The sequence below is a fragment of the Mustela putorius genome, unplaced genomic scaffold (genome assembly GCF_011764305.1).
Source record: "Mustela putorius furo isolate JIRA1106 unplaced genomic scaffold, ASM1176430v1.1 tig00003869_pilon_pilon_pilon, whole genome shotgun sequence".
Lineage (NCBI taxonomy): Eukaryota > Metazoa > Chordata > Mammalia > Carnivora > Mustelidae > Mustela > Mustela putorius.
Window position 1 is genome coordinate 16188946 of NW_025422021.1, and position 25073 is coordinate 16214018.

The window sequence follows — 25073 nt, forward strand, 5'->3', positions numbered from 1 at the left end:
AACATTTAATGTTTTAGTATCTTAATTTTGAATAACTCTTGGAATGGGGAAGAAAACAAAGGAGAAGTCATTCAGTGTTTTGGAAATGCAAGTTGAGTTTAAGGAGAGTCTGGAAGATTGTACAGGAACAATGTGTAAGGTGAAGAATGGTGTAACCCAAGGAGAACCCACTGAAAAAGAATTATCTGGAACTCAGATCCGAAATTCACATTGTATTTTAATTTAATAACATTTTGTGATAAACATACTAGAGAACCAAAAACAACTCGTAATTCTAACAAATTTTCATTCCATTAAAAAGTGAAGCGTGACCCCTCACATCCATTCTCTGCCTTTTAACCCCAAGTCACAGAAACAGTTAACACCAACTTTTAAATAGTTCACAGTGGAATTAGAGCCAATAGTGGGAAAAAAGGAAAAAGTAGATAAAAGAATAAGAATTAAAAGTGATTGGTGTCCCAAATGGAAAACAGGAAGTCTTTGTCATGTTTATGGTGCCAAGTTGTACAAACTTTTTGTAGGATTCATATAAAAAAACAAAATTACATTTTGCCCCCCCAAAATCAGCATAATGTTTTATGTAAATTTTAATTCAAGATTAGCTTTACATAAAATTTGTTTTTTTAAAAAAAGAATCAGCTTTGACGTTTCGAGTGATTCCCAAGAAGAACTTTCTTGAACAGCTTTATATGTTGACGTAAACCACGATTGTTTATAGAAGAGAGTCAGAAGAAACCGAACTGGAAACAAAGAGGTGGCAGAGAGCTGTCAGCTGATGCCCCAGCTGGGGAAGTGGACAGACCTACATATGTCATTAATAGCTTGTGTATAATTCCTGGTGTGACAGGAAATGGGAGCCTTTGTGGACCAGCCAGACCACTTAACCCCTGGATGTGTATGGTTGAAGAGGTTAATATGTAAATCTCTTAGCAAAAATGTAGGCTCTGCTGAGATCATATGATCCAGGAGGTGCCTACGTGCAGCCCAAAAGAGTTTGGGCAGGTACTACACAGAAGTGGATGTTTGATCCTCCTGATCAGAGGTCTGACGTTCTGGGGATCAGAAGCAATCCCCCTGAAGCTTGTTTTCATAAGTATGTGAAGACTGGAGATCTATTTGATGGGACCTGCTTTCTGCTGTTTTGCCTTATTACTACTCAGCTGTTGTGGAGATAAGGTGGAGTTTGCCTTTCAATATAGGATGAAATGTGAATCCAAGAATCCAAACTAAAATACTTTTGCAAAGTAAATTTATCTCCCCTAAATCTCCCCACTCCCATCCACCTCCATACCCACAAAAGGTTTCTGAAAAGAATATAACTAAGCATCTGACTGGATTTTCTGGAGTAAGGGAAGCAGTCATTCTTTTGAAAATAATTTACCATACAAGGATGCAAAGCACTATAAGCCAATCTCTATTTTTGTTAATAGTAAAATACACTAAAACACTTGAAGCATTGTGCCTTAAATGATTTAAACCTTATAGTAAACCTCTGTTATGTGGCTGTGATCTATATGAAATTTTGTAAGAGATTTTATAGGATCCTACTTCTTCCTGGTAGTGCTTTATTTGGATTTATTTTTTCCCAAAAGAATACATTCACATATTTTTATAAAATCAAATATTATAAATGACTTTTAATGAAATAGAGACTCCTCATACCAAATCCTTTTCTATTTCAAGTGTGTCTTTTGACATTTACATCTTCACTTCTGCATAATATGCTTGTCGACTGTTACTTCTGGATTCTCATGCTTTTCTTATAAACTAGATGAAGATTTCTCTCTCCTAAATTATCTTGCTTTTTAAAAATGAAACAAGATGAAACCAGAGAGAGACAAACCATAAGAGACTCTTAATCTTAGGAAACAAACTGATTGCTAGAGGTTAGGTGGGTAGGGGGGTGAGGTAACTGAGTGATGGACATTGGGGATGGTATGTGTTGTAGTGAGCAGTGGGTATTATATAAGACTGATGAATCACAGACCCGTACCCAGGACGCAAGTAATACATTATATGTTAATTAATTGAATTTAAATTTAAAAAAACTAAACTAACTAAATAAATAAATAATATAGAACATTTAAAAAAAGAAATATATCCAAAGAAAAGATGAGTACAGAATGACAGAATGTCCACAGCTGTGGCTAACTAATCTTAATTCTCTTTTGTGTACAAAAAAAAATAATAATAAATAAAAAAAAATTATCTTTCCTTTTGACCATACCCTAATATGTGGAGATAAATACCATATTCAAAAGTAGTTATATATTTCTCTTTTGGAACATTTTTTTTTCTCCTAGAATAAATACTTGCTTTTGATTGTAGTGTTTTGTTTTGTTTTGTTTTTTTAAGATTTTATCTTTGTATTTGAGAGAGAGAGAGAGAAGGGAGAGTACAAGCAGGCAGAGCAGCAGAGGGAGAGGGAGAAGCAAGACCTTGGGATCATGACCTGAGCTGAAGGCAGATACTTAACCAACTGAGCCACCCAGGTGCCCCTTTGATTCTGTTTTTAACCATGTTTACCTGGATGTCCAGTTTAGCTTTTTCTTTTTCTTTTTCTTTTTTTTCAAAGACTTTGAGGGTTTTTTGAAGAAGTTTTAGGTTCACAGCAAACTTAAGAGGAAGGCACAGAGATTTTCTATATACTCACTATCCACACACATGCATAGCCTCCCCCTTTCCAGATCACCCCCGCCCCGAGTGGTACACTGGTTGCAATTGATGGACCCAGATTAGTATATCATAATCATCAAGGTCTATAGTTTATAGCAGAGTTCACGTTTGTGTTGTACATTCTGTGGGTTTATACTAATGTATAATGTCATGTATCCATCATTATATTATCAAGCAGACTATTTTCTTCACTGCCCTAAAAATCCTCTGTGCTCTGTCTATCCACATCCTTTTCCCAACCTCCAAGCCTAAGCAACTACTGATCTATTTTCTGTCCCCATGGTTTTGCCTTTCCAAAATGAAATATAGTTGGAATCATACAGTGTGCATGTAGCCTTTTCAGAGTGGCTTCTTTCAATTAGCAATATGCATTTAAGATTTCTTCATGTCTTTTCATGGCTTAAAAGTACTTTTTTTTAGCACCAAATAATATTCCTTTGATTGGATGTACCACAGTCTCTCTACTCACCTACTGAAGGACATCTTGGTTGCTTCCAAGATGGGGCCACTAAATTAAGCTGCTATAAACATCGTGTGCACCTTTTTGCCTGAACAGAAGTTTTCAAATCCTTTGGTAAATAACAAGTAATGCAAGTGCTGGATTGTATGGTTAGAGGGTGTTCGTTTTTTAAGAAATCACCAAACTGTCTTCCCAAGTGGCTGTGTGATTTTGCATTCACTCTAGTAATGAATGAGTCTCTTTTACTCCCCATCATGATCAACATTTGGTGTTGTTAGTGTTCTGGATTTTGACCATTCTAATAAGTATGTAGTGGTATGTCATTATTGTTTTAATTTGCATTTCCTTGATGACATATGATATGGTTCATCTTTTCATATATTTACCTCCTGTATATATTCTTTGGTGAGGTGTCTTTAAGGTCTGTGGCCCATTTTTATGTGGATTGTTTGTGTTCTTATTGTTGAGTTTTAAGTGTTCCTTGTACATTTTAGATAAGAGTGTTTCATGAGATGTGTCTTTTGCAAATATTTTCTCCTAGTTTAGCTTTTGATTTTGATCATTTTTGTTATTCCTTCCCCAAATGCTCCAACATGTAAGGTAATCTACAGATTTTATTATTTCTCCTGGAGACCTCCCTCCCAGAGCCTTCCACCTCCTTGTTCCTTTCTGAATGGATTGATTTCCATTTCCTGCCCCAATGTCATTCTAGGCTTCCTTTTTACCTCTTTTTTGTGTTAGATGCCTTATCCTTGGATCTCATGTCTTTAATTTTTCTTTATTTTCTCCATTTTCCCCAGCTCTCTGACATAGCTTTTTGTTGTCTGTGAGTCTTGCACACACGAGAGTTTCAGCTTTTTCGTCATGAGCTCCCTTTATGTGCTTGTTACTTCTTCCATTCTCTGCAGTTACCATGTAAGCATCTGCTTTCCTGTTCCCAACGGTCTTTTCCACCGATGGCTCTTTTCCATTATCCCCTCCTCCATGGATGTATCTCCATTTTAAATTCCTTTAAAATCATTTTAGTAAGGTCTGAGGAGGAAGGATAGTAAATGTATGTGGCCCATCCACCATGTTCTTTAGATGTCCAAATTTAACTTTTGATGGATTAATTTGCCTGAGGATTTAAGTACAAATTCAGACATTTTTTTGAAAATATGTTCTTCTTTTTAGAGAAGTAGTTGTTGTTATTATTATTATTATTATTATTATTTATTTGTGTATGTGTGTGTGTGGAGCTTGCAACTATGACATGATGGAAGTAGATCTACTATACATGTACCCCGGTGGAGTACGATTAGAAAATTCTGTCTCAAAATTTATCCAGTTACTGGATTATGCAATCCCCTTCTCTAGTTCTTAATTTATAGCTGTTATTATGCTATTACTGGATTGAGAGATCAGGAAAGAAAAGAAAAAACAACTACCATCTGTATTGGCACTTGATTTAAAACTTCATGAAGAGATAGCTATGAAAAACAATGACTAACCTAAGACTTTATCTTTTTTTGATGGGTATTTCTTTATTCAGCACCCAAAATGGGGAATTGATTATTTCTGCCTGTCCTTCATGCATTCAGCAAAAGTTACTATGTCTTCTATATTGCAAAAATCATGAGAAAATATTTCCTATTGCTTCCAAAGACTATTAAATACACATATGCACGCACACATGCTTGCCTCAAGATTTTATATGTGTTTGGCTCTTACACCTTATTAAAACAAAATACAGAACTTCCAAGTAATTGATGAAAGTGAAACTCTTGAGTTTTCTGATGAGGTTGGTAGCCTCTGGCTATCTCTAAGAAGGTAGTGCTAAGTGTTTAAGAAATGAAATTAAATGTCACTGTACTTATATTTTATCAATGCCAATGATAAAATATATTCTTTCATAATTTTCTCTGTGGTAAAATACAAAACTAACTTTTATCTTAGCAAGATTGACAGAATAAAACCTTTTCTATAATTTAAAATTGATATAACAAAAAACAATAAGATCCCCTGATTTGTGTACGTGATCCTGCTTGCGTGTATGTATAGATAGAAGCTTTAAAATGTAAAATTTTACGTAAAATTTTATGTAAAAATGTAATTTTAAACTTTTTTTCTTTTAAGTGATTAGTCTAAGATATTATCTGGTGATTAAATCACCTAGCAAGATGTCAAATATCTTCAGGTTTAATGAGTGCCCTCTTTTACTGAAACATTTAATTATCTTCCCTTGGCGGTAGTCTCCACACCACCTAGCAGATCTTACCAACACAGAGCTACAGTTTTGGGGAGACTGAGGGCTGAGCTAAGGTATAAGCCCTGGAATGAGGTGAGCAGCTCCCCATACCCTGAGATTGTCGAAAATGGCTTTATGAGGCTGGAGTTTGCACCAATTCAACAGACCCACTTGTGCAGAAAATTGGTCTGTTGGACAGAATACTGAATATTTACTGTGAATATCCAAAGAATAAATGAATCATTTCATCCTTTTCATTATTATCAACCAAATGATTGCCCACTGGGTAGCATGTCTGTCTATTTTCAAGATTAATCATTCATTTATTTTAAGTAAAACAGCTCATCTTCCTCAAGGTCCCTTCATTCTCCAAAGGAATATAAATACCATGAAGAAGTCTGCATTTTGTGTACTTGCAGGTACTACAGCTAGACTAAAACATGTATTGTTACTTTAATGATAACATAAGGAAAGGGATAAAGAATAGAAGGAAGTCACCTCCAACATTGATTGTACACTATATAATACACTTTCATTCATTTTCTCATTTAACCTTATGTCAGATATGTAAATAGAATGAATAATATTGTCTCTATTTAACAGAGAAAACTGAGACCAGTGTCATTAAGTAAGCTGCCCCAAGGTACTCTGCTAGTAAGGCATAATGCTAAGATTTAAATCCAAGTCTGTCTGACCTCAAAGCCTGTTTTTTTTTTTTTTTTTGTATGTTTGTTTTTGTTTTTGTTTTTTCCATTACAGCTTTCTGTTTCCCATTTGGTTTTTCTTAGTTGTGAGAAAGGTTGTCCTTCACAGAGGAAATTAAGTTTATTATTGTTTTCGTTGTCCTTTACCGATATTAACCACAGTCTGTCTGTGGTCAGCAAATAATCACAGTAAATAAAAGAAGCAAGTAGAAACCACGTAGAGGTAAAAAGCTAGTCCATTCATCAGCAGGTAACATTAACACTTGCTGAAGAGATTCTGTTGACCTCAGTGGACTAATTTCAGAATTATTGGCTTCCATTGCAAACTCTAGACACACACCAGTGAATGCAGTTGGTTTCAGTTCCTCAGGGAAATAAACTTCAACAGTAGCAGTAGAAGAATCTAAAACAAAGACGAATTGGAGAGTAGTTCTTATTTGGGGATTTTTTTTCAGAAGAAAACTTGCCTCACTTTGTACAAAATAAATACTCCAGAAGAGTTGTATGTTAATTAGTATGTTTGAATTTGAGTGATCATTTGAAAGCCATTCCCTGTTAATGGATAATTTAATGTGAATTATACTTTGTTTTAAAAAAGCACTCATGGAGTGCCTGGGTGGTTCAGTGGGTTAAGCCGCTGCCTTCGGCTCAGGTCATGATCTCAGGGTCCTGAGATCGAGTTCCGCATCGGGCTCTCTGCTCAGCCGGGAGCCTGCTTCCTCCTCTCTCTCTCTCTGCCTGCTTCTCTGCCTACTTGATCTCTCTCTGTCAAATAAATAAATGAAATCTTTAAAAAAAAATTTTTTTTAATAAATAAAAAAGCACTCATCCTATAATCTGATTATTTAATACAAATTAAATTTCATTTATTTGATTCATATTTTATAGTATTTCGGTTATGACTATTATGTACTATGTCTTTTCTGCCAGGTCTCTATTCATAATAACAACTTCAGTTTGTTTCTCCCAGTTTGTTGGGGTTTTTGTTGTTGTTATTGTTGTTTTGCTTTTTTTTTTTTTTAATTTTGAAGAAGCTCTGATATCCATGGTTCTTTATAAGTTAACAAAGTATTTTTTCTCTTTATCGTTATACTCAACTCCACCATTCTTCTATTTGCCTTCAGAAAATTCAAGTGGTAAACAATACTGAAATATATAGCATAAGCTATACTATAGGAAAAAAGGTTTTTTAAGCTTTAATTAATTTATTTGACAGAGTGAGAGAGCACAACAGTGGTGGGGGAGGGATAGAGGGAGAGGGAGAAACAGGCCCTCCACTGAAGAGGGAGCCCACCAAATGGGGCTTGGTCCCAGGACCCCAGGATCATGACCTGAGCCAACTGAACCACCCACGTACCTCTACACAACAGAAAAAATTAAACCTGTTTAGGTAATTTCTTTAATTCTTTCAGACCATTAAAAAATAATTAGGTTTCCCAGGGTGACTGGGAGACTCAGTAAGTTAAGTGGCTGCCTTTGGCCCAGGTCATGATCCAGGGGTCCTGGTATTGAGCCCGTGGTTGGTAGGGGACCTGTTTCTCCTCTCCCTCTCCCTCTTCCCCTCCCCTCCCACTCATGTTCTCTCTTTTGCTCACTCTTTCTCTGTCAAATAAATAAATAAAATTTAGAAAAAAAAAAGAAAAGAATTAGGTTTCTCAACAAAAGTTATCTATATGATTCCTTCTAGCTCTGTATTGCCCAGTATAGTAGTAACTAGTCACATGTGACTATTTAAATTACATAAAATTAAATAAAATTAAAAGTGAATTCCATAGAGGTGCCTGAGTGGCTCAGTCAGTTAAGCATCTGCCTTCGGCCCAAGTCATGATCTCAGAGTCCTGGAATCCAGCCCCACATCCAGCTTCCTTCTCAGCAGGAAGTCTGCTTCCTTCTCTCTCTCTTTTTCTCTTCCCCTTCCTTTGCCCCTCCCCACTGCTCGTTCTCTCTCTCTCTCAAATAAATAAATAAAATCTTTAAAAAAAATTAATCCCTCAGTCACACTAGCCATTATTTCAAAGGCAAGGCTCAAGAGCCACATGTGGTTAGTAGCAACCATATGGGATGGCAAAGGTATAGAACATTTCCATCATCACAGAAAGCACTATTATACGGTGCTATTCTAGATTATGATATAGAATATACTCCAAGATAGTTGATTTCTTTCTTTTGTCTTTTTCTTCTGCAGTAGCCTCAGTGATTTATAAGAGTGATTGCTACATTGGTAGTGGTCAACAAATATTTGTTGAATATTGAATGAATTGAACAAGAGATTGGAAAGCAGGAAGAATGTAGTATCAGTTGTAGAGTATTTATGGAAGTTTAAGGCTAAAAATTAGGTTCAGATCCAGAAAGGTTTTATGTAGAAAATATTGTGTAATCATATAAAGTTCAGGAAGTGGAAATTGGGCTAGGTCTTTTTGAAATAATTTTCTGTATTTACTTCAATATTTATTAGTAATAGATTATCATATTTAAAAGTCAATCCATTTCTCTTTCCCTAGAGGTAATTATTATTCTTAAATTGGTTTAAATCATTTCTGTTTATGCTCTTATACTTGTACTATGCATTTATGTATTGACAACAATATCTAGTATTGATTAGTATGTTTGTGAAATATACATAAATAACCACTCTGGCAAAAAAAAAATGCACATTCTCTTCTATGACTCATCATTTTTCCTTTAGTATTGTATGCCATATATTTCCATGTTGCTACAGTTAGCACTGTCTTTTTAACTGCACATAAGACACAATTTTATGATTATATCATGTTTTACTTATGGATTGATTTATCAATTCTATTGCTTGAAGTTGAGGTAGTTTCCAAAGTTTGGCTAATAAAAATGATGCACTAGTGAACATGCTTATCCATATCTTTGGGTGCACATGTGTGCTTTCCTAGCCTAGAATATATATGTAGAATCGTAATTGTTTGCTTGCAAACTTTGAGTACCTTCAGCGTTACTAGATACTATCAAACCTTTCTCCTAAGTGTTTTACAATTTATAGTTCCCTCCATAATAATTGCAAGTTGTCCTTTCCCAGCAATTTATCAACTTTGCTATTGTTGAATTAACTGTGAAATGTCTTTATGGATTTCATTTGAGTTTCCCTGATTATAAAGGAAAGTGAGCAACTTATAGCATAATTATTGACCATTCTCATTTCCTTTTCTGTCAATTGTCTCTTGTTCATTGCTTATTGGAGTATCTTCTATGCATGACAAATTTCATTTCCAAGTCTTTAGCTTATCTTTATGTTTTAACTTTGTATATGGATTATTTTATTATACAAACATTATCAGATTTATCAATCCTTACTTTTATGTTGCTTTTATGGGTTTTTAAAAAACATATATTTTCTCTTTGAATATCATATTTTATTCTTTGAATTTAAATATTAATTTGGTGGAGAATGGACATCTACATGATATTGAGTCTTCCTATTCATAAATATGGATATGGTATATCTTTTCATTTATACATGTCTTTCTATACAATTATATCATGCCATTACAATTATGCATATCTTTTAAAATATGTAGTGTTTTTATTACCACTGCCATTTAAAAAACATTTTAATTGGTTATTATTTATGTACCTCAACCATATTGATTTTCATGTATCAAATATATATATTTCATATATCCTATAACCTTGCTAAATACTCTTATTAATTCCAGTAGCTTGTCAGTAAATTCCCCTGAATTTTCTGTGTACACAATTCTGTTGTGTTCAAATTATTTATCCATTTCCAATGATTTATGTATCTTAGAACTTCTTATTCTATTGCATTAACTAGGAATTCCTGTAATATAGTCTGGAAGCAGTGATAGTAAACATCCTTATCTGATTTCCACCTTTAATTGTAATATTTCTAAATTTTCACTTTTTTATTTTACTTTTTTTTATTCATTAATTTTTTAAATTATTTATAAACATATAATGTATTATTAGCCCCAGGGGTACAGGTCTGTTAATCACCAGGTTTACACACTTCACAGCACCCACCATAGCACATTAAATTTTCACTTAAATGTCTCATTTGCTATAGATTTTGGAGATATTCCTATCAGATTAAAGAAGTTCTATTTTATTAATAGCTTGCTTAGCATGTTTTTCAAAGTAATGTAGGTTCTTCTACATATTTTAAAAGCACATAAGCATTTTTTCTCAGTTAATCTGTTGATGAGATGAATTACATTAATAGATTTTTCTGTTATTGAACAACCTTCGTATTTACTTGAAAAATTCTGTCTATGACTTTCTCTTACACACTGCTTGTTGTATTTGATATTTCATTTTGTGTTTCAGCATCTATAGTCTAAAATCAGAGCAGTATATAACTTCATCTTCTCAATCATTGTGGGTATCAAGTTTCCAGAAATCTCTAAATATGTCAAGAAACTTACACACACACACTCTCTTCTCTCTCTCATTCTTTTTCACACATGTGCGTGTGTGTGTATGTGTGTGTGTAGCTAGTTGATTCTGCAACTAATTCTAATTTCAGGCTATTTTATAAAATATCAGAAAGCCATATTCAATGTCCCTTGCCCTAGATTTGGATGCACAGCTCTGTTCTGGGTGTTGAACCTGCTTAAGATTTCCTCTCCCTCTCCTTCTGTCCCTTGCCCCCGCCCCACGTCACTTGCTCTCTCTCTCTCTCTCTCTCTCAAAAATAAATGAATAAACAAATAAATCATAAAATCAGCATCATTAAGGCAAACGCAAAAAATTCAAAATTGTCTCTATGTAACAGTTCATACTCCATCTTGGAATATATCCAGTGCAACATATGGACAGGAAAGAGTTTAAAAACTTGAATGGAGGAAGAAAAAAAAAAAATCAAACTCCTACATTTTCATTACTAATAAGTGAGTTAAAAAGTAAGACACCACTATAATCTGTACTTAAGGGAAAAATGAGTATTAATCATGTGCAGATACCCTAACAGAGAAAGTAGGTATTTTAAAACATATTAAAAAGCTTACAATCTTTCCAGTTTCTGTAGTTTTTAGTGCTGCTTGCTTTTCTGAATTTTTTTTTTTTTTTAAGATCGTGAACAAAGTCTGTGGTTTTCCATAATAACCTTGGAATTTGACAGGTGTGCTCTTATCGGTTCATGTTCACTGCAGTAAGAATAGTGGAGGCAGCAGGTGGCAGCAGCTCCCACTCAAAAAACCAGGAATCACAAGTCTTAGAGCAGCCTGAGGCCTTCCTCCCAGGCGAGCTAGTTCTTTTGTGCCTGTAACTGCGAATTTCAAATATGGGGGGGTGGGGAAGGGAGGGAAATAAGACAATGCATAAATCCCACTAATTTTGACAAAGCAAATGAGACTTTTTTGTGTGTCTGTTTTACTTGGAGAATGACTAACTTATGAAATAGGTGGGTTTACACCTATTGCTTTATGCTTTCTGTGACCCTTCTTCCCCTTTTCCCCTCTTCTATCTTAATTCTTTTGGGTTTCACTCAAGCCTTTCCTTTTCATGGAAGCTGGAAATATTTTAGCCATTTTGTCTACTTTTATTAAATGACAATTAATAATAATAATAATTAGCTAATAATATTAGTGTCCAGTTATTAAACACTGACTATAATATGTAAGTCTCTCTTTCAGAAATCTTACATATTCTATCTCATTTAATTCACGCAATAACTCAATGGATTAGGTACTACTATTATTGCCCTCATTTTATAGATATCAAAACTGAAGCACAGAAAGCACAGAAAGCCTAAGATCATACAGCTAATAGGTGGAAGGGGCCAGAAAACTAACACAGGCCGTCTGATCTCAGAACCTAGACTCTTCGCCGTTATTCAGGGATACGTTAACTAGGGAGACCAATCTCTGCCAGTAGACAGGTTGGCAAGTATTTAAATTCCACTAAGAAATAGAATGTTAAGATAATTTAAAGTTCATATATTTCCAAAATGTCTTTGAGAACTATTTCCACAGGTGGGAATTTGAGGTCACTGAAAGTTCACTGTGAAAGAGATACTGGGACGGACAGCAAATCTCAGCTTCACTTATTATCTGTGGAAGCTTGACAAGTTTTATCACAACCCAGAGCTTAACTTTCCTAATGTATTACATAGTGACAATAATACTTGAGTGTTACTGTGAAGATTGAAAAATCATAGGATAATTCCCAGAATATAGCTAAGTATATCCTCAGTTAATATTAGTTCATTTCTACCCTCTTCAGTAAACTGTGGTGGCAACTATGAATTTCCCTGAGGTAGGATGAGCCTGGAGAATGAGTTAAAGGGGAATGAAGGATGTATTGATTAGCTGAGGAGGAACATTGCATTATTAATTTTTGTATCTCCCTCAATCAGTATCTTCAGTGATGAGCACATAACAAATGTTTGTTGCTAAATCGGTGAGTAAAAAAGTCATAAAATTAGGTAGTCAGTGGATATTTTAAGTATCTAAGAATAAAGTCTTCCCAAGTATTTGGCATGCATTTTAGAGGACAGGAGGGAACCATAACATGCATGTTCCTGGGAAATTATTTATAATTAAAGAAAATTAATGGGGGACCCTTATTAATTCTGACTTAAAGATACTCAGTTTTTATTGTGACACCATTTCTTGTTCTCTGACATGCTTAGGCTTGCATTTGTTTGCTCATTTGTTAAATTACCTGATTTATCTTCTAGACCAAAAACAGAAGATGCTTGGGTATTTGCAAAACCCAGTGCCATTCAGGCTCTTGGCGTGATGTCATTCGGTGAGTGTATGATTTCACAGGCCCTGTCTCAATACGGAATCTTCGGTATAATGAAAAAGTTTCATATTTGTGTCTGGAGAGCAGATGTCCAAAGCTTTATACTTCCTATTAACAGCATATGATCTAATTTGTGCCAACATAAAATTAGGCTCAAACTTTTCTCACTCATCACTAAAATTTGATTTAATTTGGACGAGTCTCTTTCTCATGCAGAAAACTCATTATGGTCATCTTGTTTTTTAACTTGAAAATCTAGCAAGTGTTATTTGCTTATTCAAAACCTTGCACACAAGGTATTACAAATTGGCCAGATGTCTAAAGCTACTCTGCTATATCCCAGATTGGAAAGGAAGCCGTGGACGATAAATATAGTGCTGTTTAGATTTCCCTTAAGATTGGAAGGCCACCAGGAAATGGAAAATGGGAGAGAAAGTTGGATAGGACTGGTTTGTATCAAGAGTGACAGGAAGAGACCACATAAGTCTAACATGAGTGAAATTTCTCATTCCTACAGTTGTTAAAAAAGTTATTTTCTGACAGAGCTAAATAAATTTATGTATTTGAACTTCAGTTCAGTAGCATTCCAAAGTCCCATACATCTCTGAATTTTTGGAGGAAAAAAGAGAGTCTTAGTGCTTGTGTTGACGGACAGTTGGAAGGCAGGCAAGCAGGGACAGGGGCCCCTGCTCTAAGAGAAAACCACCCTTAAAAGGATTTTACACCATGCTGGAGGGAGCCCTCCAGCCTTTCCCATGTGATAGGTAGATGATAAAAATGTGCTTGGATGACAGGTGCTGGGAGGGCTAATCAGATAAAACAGCCCTCCAACAAGCCCATAAAAACCCCTATAGCTTTAGAAACTCTAATGGCAATCCTCTTGGGTCCTGCTGTCCTCAGAGCTTTGTACTCTCACATTGCTGTTGCTCAATAAACCTCCCTTTGCTGCTGCCCACCACTCTGATCTACCTCTTCTTTCTTCGAAGCCCTGTGACACCGCGGGCCCCAAAGGAGAAGGAAATCCAGTAACACTTGCTTTAATGGTGCTTTTTTTTTTTCTTTTTTGTATTGCAGCATTCATTTGTCACCATAACTGCTTCTTAGTTTATGGTTCTTTGGAAGACCCCACAGTCGCTAAGTGGTCCCGCATCATCCACATGTCCACTTTGGCTTCTGTACTCATCAGTACTCTCTTTGCTACCTGTGGATACTTGACCTTTACTGGCTTCACCCAAGGTAAAATGAGAGATTCAGTTGTCATCATATTTTGTTACTCACATGGAGTGGTTCTGTCACTTCTCATTTAGGGCACAGTTATACCCAGTTTTCTACTTCAACGTCTCACTGATCTCTTTTATCCATTCTCTCCTCTACCTTCCCACCTGTGCTGTTTCTGTTTTCCTGGATTTCTCCCTTTTCAGCTGCTAAACTTGGTTCTGTAGTTCCTTCCCTCTCTTCTTCCATTCTTTCACTTAAAAGCACTTGAAATCTGGCTTCCCTCTCCACTGCTCTAGTGCAGCTTCACTTTCAGAAACGCCAGCATCCTCTCACTCTCTAAAGTTGGTTCTGATTCTCGTGCATCTCTGTGAATCACATGACAGTTCTGAACGTCCTGTCTTTCCTCCTATAGGAGAAGGAGCACTGCCATATCATCTTTCACTCTGTTAATATTTTCTTTCTCCTACCTTCTCTCCTCTTCTTCCCCCACCTTCCATTAACTGGCTCAGACAAGTTGTCTTCTTTTCTCTCAACAAATCCTCTGGAGATTGTCATTGTTTTAAACTCTAGTCCAGACCTTTCTTTTCATCTCTAGCCTCTTGCCTGCAGGACATTCCTACTGAGTGATCCCATTCTTGCTTTAAGCACAAAACATCATCTTTCCCACAAAACCAGCCCCACCCCTCCCCCTCTCCTCCAACACACCACCCCACACTGAATTTATTTCTCTTTCCCCTGTTCACCCAGGCCCAACAGCGGAGTGGCTATCTCTTCTGCTTCCTTTGACCTGTGCACTCACTTCTCTGTGTAGTATAATACCCAGGGTAATCTGACAGCCCACTAAATGCTGTGATTCAGACATGTCACAGCTTTTGCCGGTCTATTATCTCATTTGACCTTGAAACAACCCTATGAATGTAAGTGGAATAACTAGTTTTACCCCCTGCTTAAAACACAAAGAGGTGAAGAAACTTGCCCAGGCTGGCTGGTGACAAAGTAGAAAACAAGTCTCCTGACTTCCAGTTCAATTTTTGGTTCCACTCTCTCTTGCTGTCTAACCTACTTTGGTCAAGTGCAACCCATGAAAAGCTGTCTCTTACCCTCAAGCTCCTCTTCACTTAGTTTTCATATAATACGAGGTACTCTTGGGTGTATTGTTTCAAATAGTTGCAGATGACTATGATTATAGGCAGAGATTTCTCAAGAAATAAAGAAAAAAGTAAAAACGGCTTCAAAACAAAGTGTTTAACATAATTCCAATGCCATCAAAAATGTAATCTGTATATGTGCCATTTGAGTGCAGCAATGAAGTGACTGTGAAAGTCTTGGTAAAAATTATGTTTCAAAATACTGCCTTGTATCACTATTGCTACATCATTTGCCAAGGTGAATGGCCTGTAGGGGCCAGTCTGTACAAAACCTTGGTTTTTAAATGCCTTCCCTGTAAGACATAAACCCTCTTTCTTACTCATACCTTCCTGGTGATATTATCTGTGGTAATTGTGTAGATACAATTAAATCTTTATTTAACCAAGCTGACAGGTTGGTTTTGGTTTGGGCTTTTTGTTTATTTTATTTTATTTTGTTTTTTTGAGTTTTTTAACTTAGCTATAATTCCCAAAGATATCCTTAGACGCAAGCTGGAATAAACTTGACATTGTTTCTTCAGGCCATTCCATTTTGGGCAAATCTGGTCTTACCTGTGCAAACTGCATGCTTTTTTTCTTTTCCCTTTTAGCTTGTTAGGCAGTAAAGAAGTCGAGGGTATTCTTGACATTCTCAGCCCCTTTGGAAAAGGTGTAGGATCCATTTTTTTAGTGAAGGTTGGTGATCAGAGACCTTCTGTCCTCTTCTCTGAGTGGTAGAATCTTTTCAGTCGACCTTGAAGCAGGTCTCTGTCAGGACTGCTTTGTGGTTTAATCCCTTTCTGCCCCAAAGGGACCCTAGAAAGTAATGTACATTGGCTCCAATTTATAGGGGGAGGGGAGAAGAGTCATTAAAGTAAGTCTTAGCAGAGGGCATCATTTAACTTTTTAATGAAAAAAAAAAAAAACAGAAGTATAGTTTTGTTTTCTTCTTAAACATTGAAGTACTATGTGACTTTGATTTGACTTTTTCTTCAATCTAACTGGAAAATCTGACCCAAATTTTAAAATGTAAGTGTGTTATATTTAGGAAATAAATAAGCCCAAATAGTGTCTGTTTCAGTATTGGGAAACTTTTTGCTGACATGACTTTTGGGCCCTCATCAGATCCCTCCATTTCTTCATAGATGTCTGAGAAAATATAGTCTCTAAAAAAAGAATTGATTCAAGGTGTACATGGTCCATTGTTTAGTTTGGAACTAATTAAATATAATGCTTTTCCTCAGAAATAAACATATTTTTACAGTTTTGTATCAGTGCACTTGCACTCGGGTACATGTCAGATACCATGAAAGGTGAATCCTTGCTGTGGCCCTGGGTCTGGGATTAAACCTGATAGCATGGTTACAGGAAATTCAGCTCCCCAGATGTACTGGTCTACTCTTCCTTTCAGGATTGCCCTTGATCTAAGAATAACATTTCAAAAGGAAATTTGTTTATTTTAACAGACTTTTTTTTTTTTTTTTTAATAACGAAGTCACTTATTTGCCAGAAACAAAGACCAGAAGCAAGTTTATTAAGCTAATGCACAAGAATTTAGGGAGTTGATTCAGGTGTCAGAAGACAATGGATGAAAGTATTTTCCAGAAGTTGATACAAATTTAAGGCAGATTTACTAAAAACAAACTGAGAATAAGAGAAAAACTGTCACTGATTAATTCATCTTCACGTGGAATATGTACTAGTTTTAATATCAGGATATTATTATCAGTATGTATAGTTATTGAAAATATTGAGAAGTTATTGAAAGTGTTATCAGTGTGTATAGTTGTTGAAAACAAAAAACGTGTATTTAGAGTTGGCAGTCTCTTCTATTAATTAAATGGAGTTCATGGAGCTCCACTTATATAATAAATATCCAATATCTGATTTGTTAGATATTTATTTCAAATATTCTGTTGAAATTCATCTATTTTATATTATTCTCTAGGAGACTTATTTGAAAACTATTGCAGAAATGATGATTTGGTAACATTCGGAAGGTTCTGTTATGCAGTCACCGTCATTTTAACGTACCCTATTGAATGCTTTGTGACTAGAGAGGTAAGCACAATTCCTTTCTAACATTTTACCTAGTCAATTCCTCTTACTACATTTAATTTAGGAAGATTTGTAAATAATTTAATTCTGCATATTTACAAGTGCATGACAAGTCATATAAGTTAAACATTTCTTTTTCAACCAGTTTAGAAATAAATTTATATTCACATGTTTACAAATTACTTTTTTCAAATGTTGGATTTGAAGATGATGTTTGGTGGTTTAGTTTATATTAGCATAAGTATAAATATTTATACAACTGCATTCCATAATGAATGCCAGCCTTTAATAGAGCCAAACTAAGTTGTTCTTTCTTAAAAACATTCTTACAAAGAAATTAAGTACTAAGATTAAAAACATTTTTTACAAAATCATCCTTTGAACAGATTTTGATCAATTTTGTTATTCTGAAAAAACCAAAATGCCTTATTGTCAATGGAAAACCAAAATCCAACTTAAACCACTAGTTTTACAGATATATTTCATTTATATTTTTATACCATGTAAAATAATAGACCGTATATTTCATATTATATGTATTTGTGATGTATTTGTACTATGTGTATGGATTTTTGAAGGAAGATTAGGTGAAAAAGAACTCATTCTTTTTGTGTAAAGCTGGAGAACATGGCTTGTCGGGAATCCCTTATACAGTCAGCGAAAAATCCACTGTACCAGTCAGCAGAAAAAAGCATGATCCTGCTTCACAGTGGTTCTTTCAGCAATCACACTGAAAAGGGCTTAGTTTTAGGATCTATTCCTAGAGGCTATTTACACAGTGCACCATGTGAATGGTTCTAATGTGTGAAGTGAAACGCCTACAGAGCTTTAAATACGCTAACTAACCATAGGGCTTCTAGAGAAAGACCAGTACTTAACCTTATGCCAGTTCTGGGGGTAAGGAACTGCTCAGGGAAATGGAATAAGGAAATGTTCAGCACTATGTATATCCTTTTACAATTAGCACTTGTCCTCGCTTACAAATGTCTAACTCACAGTCCAGTTCTCCACCTTGAGTATAAGGGAGAAGTAGACTAAACTTTATGAAGACTTTTCAAATCTAAGAACCTTGAAATTTTATTGCTCTTGTTGGATGCAGGAAATGGTTTTATTTTAGCTTCTGCCTAGTACTTTGGGTTCAGATCTGATCTGTAGATCAGCGGTGAACAGATGGTACCTTCTCATGTGGTTTCTGGTGACCATCTGAGTCATTCCACCTGCACAGCTTATATCTTTAGTCCTTGGAACTTGTTTCTTCTCCAGCTGCCGTGATGGGAAGATAGAACCAAATCAAGATCTCTTCCTTGGTAGCAAATACTAGGCAGAGGAACCTCAAATATACTTTACTCATTCACTTCCTTTTTCTCTCTTTTCTATCCCCCCCCCCATACACATACACACACACACTTAGCATAAACACAGTCAAAGCCATTTCTACTTGTAGGTAAAGTAGCCAGCCACATACAAGGACACGAAAAAGCCTGCCCGTACCACTAATGAGTATCTCTCACTAGTCTGCCACACTCAGTGATTTTCTATTATTATAATCATATATTAGAGACTTCTATAAGAATGAATTTTAAATACCTGAAAAAATATCACCCATTGCAAAACCATAAATGAGTAAAATTTATTACTATTCATGGTCATTGTTAGCAGGGTGATGGCAGTGTGCAGTCTGTGAGGAATGTTAGGTAAGTAACAGCTTGCAGAGTTGGTTTCATTAAGGTCCCCAGCATCTGACCTTCTACCATTTCCAACTCTTGTCTCAGGGTTCTCTTGCACAGAGTCAACCCTATTCAGATTGTCTCCTTTTTGTCTTTCATAGGTATCTTTCCTGTTCTTCTTTCCTCTTTTGCTCTTTTCACACTGTTACTTCAGTCTCTAATTCTGCTCTAAATCCTACCCATGTTTTAAACCTTACCTCAAGCCAAAGTAGGACAAGGACATTTCAGGATTGCTATAAAACTAATTAAGGAAAGTTAGATCTAGGTAACTAAAGCTCCTTCTAGTTCTAAATTCTATTTGACCTTTTTTATCCAGTCACAAATTGATCACTATTTGTTTTCTTAGATTGGTTGATTCTCTTCAATCTCCTCTCACTCAAATAATCTAAATAGTATCATTGTTTCTTGTTGGGTTCAAATACCTTATAAGTAACTTCCCAAGATCTTTCTAACACTTGAGAAATGTGTTTTTTCACACATTATATACCATGTTTTGGGTCTTTAATATAATCTATGGCCTGTCTAATAATTCAACAAAGAATACTTGTTATTGAAGTGTGTGTTTGTCTATGTGTAAGTACTTCGGAAAAGAGAGGACATTCATATGGCTTAAGATTTGACTGACTATCTTACTGGTAGTTTTTTATACAGTCCTAAGTGCTGTAATATGATGTACTTTCTTGATAAGTCCTGCATGCCTCTGAGACTCCCTCTCTAAATAATGTGTTTATTTGGCAGGTAATTACCAATGTGTTTTTTGGTGGGAATCTTTCATTGGTCTTCCACATTATTGTTACAGTGGTTATCATTACTGTAGCCATGCTTATATCATTGCTGATTGATTGTCTTGGAAAAGTTTTAGAACTCAATGTAAGTACATTTAAAAATTTACACCTTCCATTCTAAAAATCTCTTCAAAAATAATGTTTACATTTAACAAAGGATTTTCCCTAACAAAGGTATCAGTTTCTGAAATGAGATGAAAATGTGTTTGTTATGTGATAATAAATATTACAATGATGATATTGTGTACTTTCTAAAACTATATACTTTTAGAGCAGTGATTCTCTAATGGGGAGATTTTGCTCCTCCTTACCAGGGAACATTTTCGGCTGTCGCAGGTGGATAGGTGGGTGCTTCTGCATCTATTGGGAAAGGCCAGGGATGCTGCTAAAGTCCCCAGAATGCACAGGACAGCCCCCATTATAAAGAATTATCCAATCTAAAACATCAGTAGTGCTAAGGTTGAGACACCCTGGTTTGGAGCACTTTTTTCCTATTTTATTTTCTATAATACACATAAATATTACTAAAAATAACTATATATTAAGTAGATCTGGAAGTTGCTGCATAAAAATAGGTCTAGAGGGATTCATTAAAAAATTGTGAATGAAGAGACTTATATCTATACCCCACGTTCACTTACCACAGCCCAAGTTCTTTTTCTTTAAAATATTTTGTTTCCTTTTCTAGACCTTTCCCTCATAATCTCTACTTCTCTCTCCCAAGTCTAAGTCCCCGTCATATCACATCTGAATTAAAACTGGCTTTGCGTTTCAACTAGCACGTATTTAAGTTCTCCTTCCAGTTTATCTTGACAATGTTTGAAAATCTCCACTTTCCTACGAGAGCAAGCATAAACTCTGTTGCCTCTGTTAATCTGACCCTGTGCCTTCTATAGAAGGTTATTTACCATTTACTTTCCCAAATCCACCTTTAACTCTAATCAATCTTATTTTGGGCCTATGAGTAAGCCATATTAGTTCTTTCTTTTATCCTTTGGCTTATGTTTATTCTTTTATAATTACTATTTTCCTTTCTTTTTTTTTTGTCCAAATATACAAAGATTTAAGGTCTAGTGCAACTTCTAACTCATTTATTTGTTGATCAAATATATATTATTTTTATATAATTGAGATACAATGATGGGAGGAAATCAGAAAAGATCCATGCTTTCATGGAGCTTACAATCTCACAAATAAACATGAAAAGTTCAACTGCTATATAAATCAAGAAGAAGAGAAAGGAAAGAGATGGATTCCCAAAAGACACATATAAGAAAAGATTAACAGGATTTCGTGACAGAGGGGGCTAGAGGGACACATCAGGAATGACTCCTCCGTTCTACTTTGTGGAGCTGGGACAATGATGCCATCTGGTGAGAAATGAATAGAAATGGATCTACCATTTTAGAGTCATTAATTTTACTCTTCTACAATCCTTATGGAATTTCTACTCAGAATTCCACCACTCAGCATTTATTAATTGTGCACCAAAGGGAGGGCAGACTTTTACAGATGAGATCCCATGTCATTATTTCCTCACTCCATTGAGAGTTGAGGGATAGGTGAAGGTATTATTGTCTGTGCCCAAGACAGTATTCCCTCAAGATAACCATCTGAATTTGAAGTTACAGACAAAACAGATTCAGTCAGTAATAGACTCTTGAGGATGTTCTCGTAGAAGGTTATACGAAGAGTAGGGAGTAGGTCCCTTCCACAGGACCCTGGAGAAACATCTATTCCACCAGCAATAGAAAGAAATCTCATAGAAAGATGCATGAATATCAAAGGTAACTTTCACCTACTTCTCAGTTTTGCATAGGCCAAAGGCTAGACAGTTCATACAAAATCATTTCACATTCCAGCCTTGATCTTTGTAAGTGGATGGCTGTGACCTCAGTGCACTAACTTGATTTATGTATTGTTATCATGTACTGTTTGGACTGTCCATAAGCTTGCCTTCCCTACCAGAGAGTAAGTTCTTTGAAGACAAGAATGATATTTAGCTGCCTCTTCCATCCTCCACAGTCTGTAGCATAGTGCTAAGAACACAGTACTCAAATTACTGCATGGGCAATTGCCTCTTGGGACCACAGATCAGGAACTATTTCTACAAATGTTTCTGGACATAAAAGACATCCTTTAGAGTAGCACTGGTATATTAAGTGTTACCAAAAATTAATGGCATTGACAATGATAGTAATCTTTCATCTGTGTTGAGGTGTGATCAACATAATGATTCCCAGATCTGTTGTTTCTTACTTTGGTAAATGTCTCATTTGAGTTCATCTTTGGTTGTGTGTTCTTTTAGTATTGTAGGATTCTGGTATTAAAAAAATATGTTTATCAACTACCTGAGAGCTCACCACATGTTGATCGCCTAACAATTTTTTATTCCCTTTAAGTTAAGCAACCTCATACATATTTCTAATTTTTTAGTAATGATATATTTTTGTAAATATTACAGTAACTTTCTGCTAATTGCTTATCTCTCTGACAACAAAATTGTAAGCACTTAATTACATTAAATATTCCCTGTTGTACTTATGTTGAAATTTTTTTGTGTTTAAGACAGAATTCTGGTATTATAGAATAATAAGGGCAGAATATTAGATGAATGTCTATTTCAAAGTCAAGATCTGAGCTGGTTGTGGAAGACTATTTTTAAAAATTTTAAACATGATTCAAGATTCTTAGATTTTTTTTAAAACCTGGTTATATAGATACTCATAAAAAGACAAATAAGAGTTTTAAGTTGTCTTTTATGACCTAATAACCCAATTACATTGGTTTAAAGAAGTGAGCCCGTTAACTATATGTTCAATTAAACACTGGCAAAGCAGGGAAGAATATTAAACGGGAAAAGACAGTCTCTTCAACAAACGGTGTTGGGAAAACTGGATAGCAACATGCAAAAGAATAAAACTCGACCACTTTCTTACACCGACACAAAAATAAATTCAAAATGGATTACAGACCTAAATGTGAGACTTGAAACTGTAAAAATCCTACAGGAGAACACAGGCAGTAGTAACCCATTTGACATCAGCCATAGCAACTTCCTGCTATATATGTCTCCTGAGACAAGGAAACAAAAGTAAAAATAACCTATTGGGATTACATCAAAGTAAAAAGCTGCGTAGAGGGAAACAGTCAACAACACAAAAGGGCAGCCTATGGAATGAGAGAAGAGTGCAAGTGGCACCTGTAAGCAGTCGGTATCCAAAATATATAAAAACCTTATAAAACTCGACAATCCCAAAATGAATAATCCAATTTAAAAATGGGAAGAAGACATACAGATGACCAACAGGCACGTGAAAAGATACTAAGCATCACTCATCATCAGGGAAATACAGATCAAAATTACCATGAAAAAAAATTACAATGAGATGTCACCTCACAACCGTCAGAATGGCTTAAATTAACAACACAAGAAACAATAGATGTTGGCAAGAATGTGGAGAAAGGGGAACTCTCTTACAGTATTGGTAAGAATGCAAACTGGTGCAGTCATTCCGGGGAACAGTAGGGAGGTTCCTCAAAAAGTTAAAAATAGAATTACCTTACAACCCAGCAATTGCACTACTAGGTGTTTACCCAAAGAATACAAAAACCCTAATTCAAAGGGATACATGCACCCTAATGTTTATAGCAGAATTATCTATAATAACTAAACTAGGGGAAAAGTCCAAATGTCCATCGAGTAATGAATGGATAAGAAGATGTGGCATACATATACAATGGACTATTACTCAGTTGTAAAAAAGAATGAAATCCTGCCATTTGCAACAACGTGGATGGAGCCAGAGAGTATTATGCTAAGTGAAATGAGTCAGAGAAGGACAAATACCATATGATTTCATTCATTTGTGGAGTTTAGGAAATAAACAAGCAAAGGGGAAAAAAAGAGGGAAGCAAGCCAAGAAACAGACTCTTGATTGAGAGAACAAACTAAAAAAAAAAAAAGAAGAAAGAACTGGTGATTACCAGAGGGGGGGGTGGATGGGGGGATGAGTTATACAGGTGGTAGGGATTAAGGAGGCACTTGTGATAAGCACCAGTTGTTGCATGGAAATGCTGAATCACTGAAGGCATTTTGTGAGAATGTGGTATAGGATCTCCATTCTTTTACAGATCACCTGAGCTTATGTTTTTCCAATCAACAAAAGTCTCTTGGCATGCACAACAACATATTCAGGTCTTTTCTCAGCTCCCTTCATGTAGACATTTGTCACATTTAATAGAGCCAGATGAGGCATCATTTCTCTCAATAACGAATGTTGGCCGGATCTAAAGCATGCTGTGTTCCACTTCAGAATGACAGTGTGAGCTAACATGTATTGATGACTCTGTGCCAAGTGTTTTGCATGTGTTACCTTCCTTAATCTGTATTGGTTTTACAGATGAAGAAACTGAGGCACGGAGTGATTAAATAGAGTGACTAAATAATTCACACTACCTGTAAGTGGCAGAATCAAGATTTGAACACAAGCTTTCAGCCCCTATAGACCACATTTTTAATTATTGTGGTAGCCTAAAGTTTCCTAAAGAGAAGGCTTTAAATTTAGGTTCATTTCTCTATCCAATTTTTAAGTTAAAAGCCTATGTATTAAACTTACCTATAAGTGAGGTTAAGAGTAATCTATAATATATATGGTTAGACTTTAATAATGAGTTAAAATCAATACCAGGAGATGAAATAACATGGAACTGAAAGTTTTTCATCTAAATTAGTTTTTAGCTAATAGTTTTATCTTAGTTAACAATTGTTGTACTCTAAGAATTCTTTTCTACTGTGGTGTCTGAATCATCACTAAGTAGAATAATGATCTTCACTTGCGAGATGTGTAGTAGAATCAGACTCTCAATTTGCAAAGTTGGGGAAATGCTGTTACTTACTGTGACTAGAATAGTATAGGATAAATATTTGGAGTTACATTAGTTACTTAGTAAAAAGCAAAACCCCATTTAGAGTGTAGCTTCCTTATTATTTCATTGTTTTTATAATAGTAGACAACAATGACATATTTTCCAAAGGAAATGCACTCTCAATTTTAAAGGATTCATTTTAGAAGCAAATAAAATAAATAGAAGTCCCATTCTTGGTATTAAGAATCCAGTATCTGGGCACTGATGTTGCTATTAGAGAAAAAAGGCATCTACAGTAATTGGGCCCGGTGGGTTTTTTACTCGCAGTACAAAGAGAAAAGACGAAGCAGCTGGGGCCTGTGGCCAGAGTAACCAGCCCAATGAGCATTGTGTACAGCTTAAAGTAGGAGGAAGCAAGCAAGCCAATTATCCAGCGTGAGCCCACATAGAGAGATATAGCCATCAGGGTAAGCAAGGCATAGTCCAA

General features: G+C 35.5%; 1 protein-coding gene across 3 annotated transcripts in view; it reads left to right on the forward strand.

Annotated features, from left to right (window-relative positions):
- SLC38A11 (solute carrier family 38 member 11) overlaps positions 1-25073 on the forward strand; it is a 50478-nt gene that overhangs the window by 22051 nt on the left and 3354 nt on the right. Inside the window, exons 8-11 of one of the 3 annotated variants that reach the window (XM_004743973.3) lie at positions 12735-12805; positions 13877-14038; positions 17096-17208; positions 19671-19802. In XM_004743973.3, the coding sequence (XP_004744030.3) occupies positions 12735-12805; positions 13877-14038; positions 17096-17208; positions 19671-19802 (478 nt within the window). The remainder of the gene's footprint in view (positions 1-12734; positions 12806-13876; positions 14039-17095; positions 17209-19670; positions 19803-25073) is intronic. The other 2 variants (XM_004743975.3, XM_004743974.3) reach the window with 2 other exon arrangements.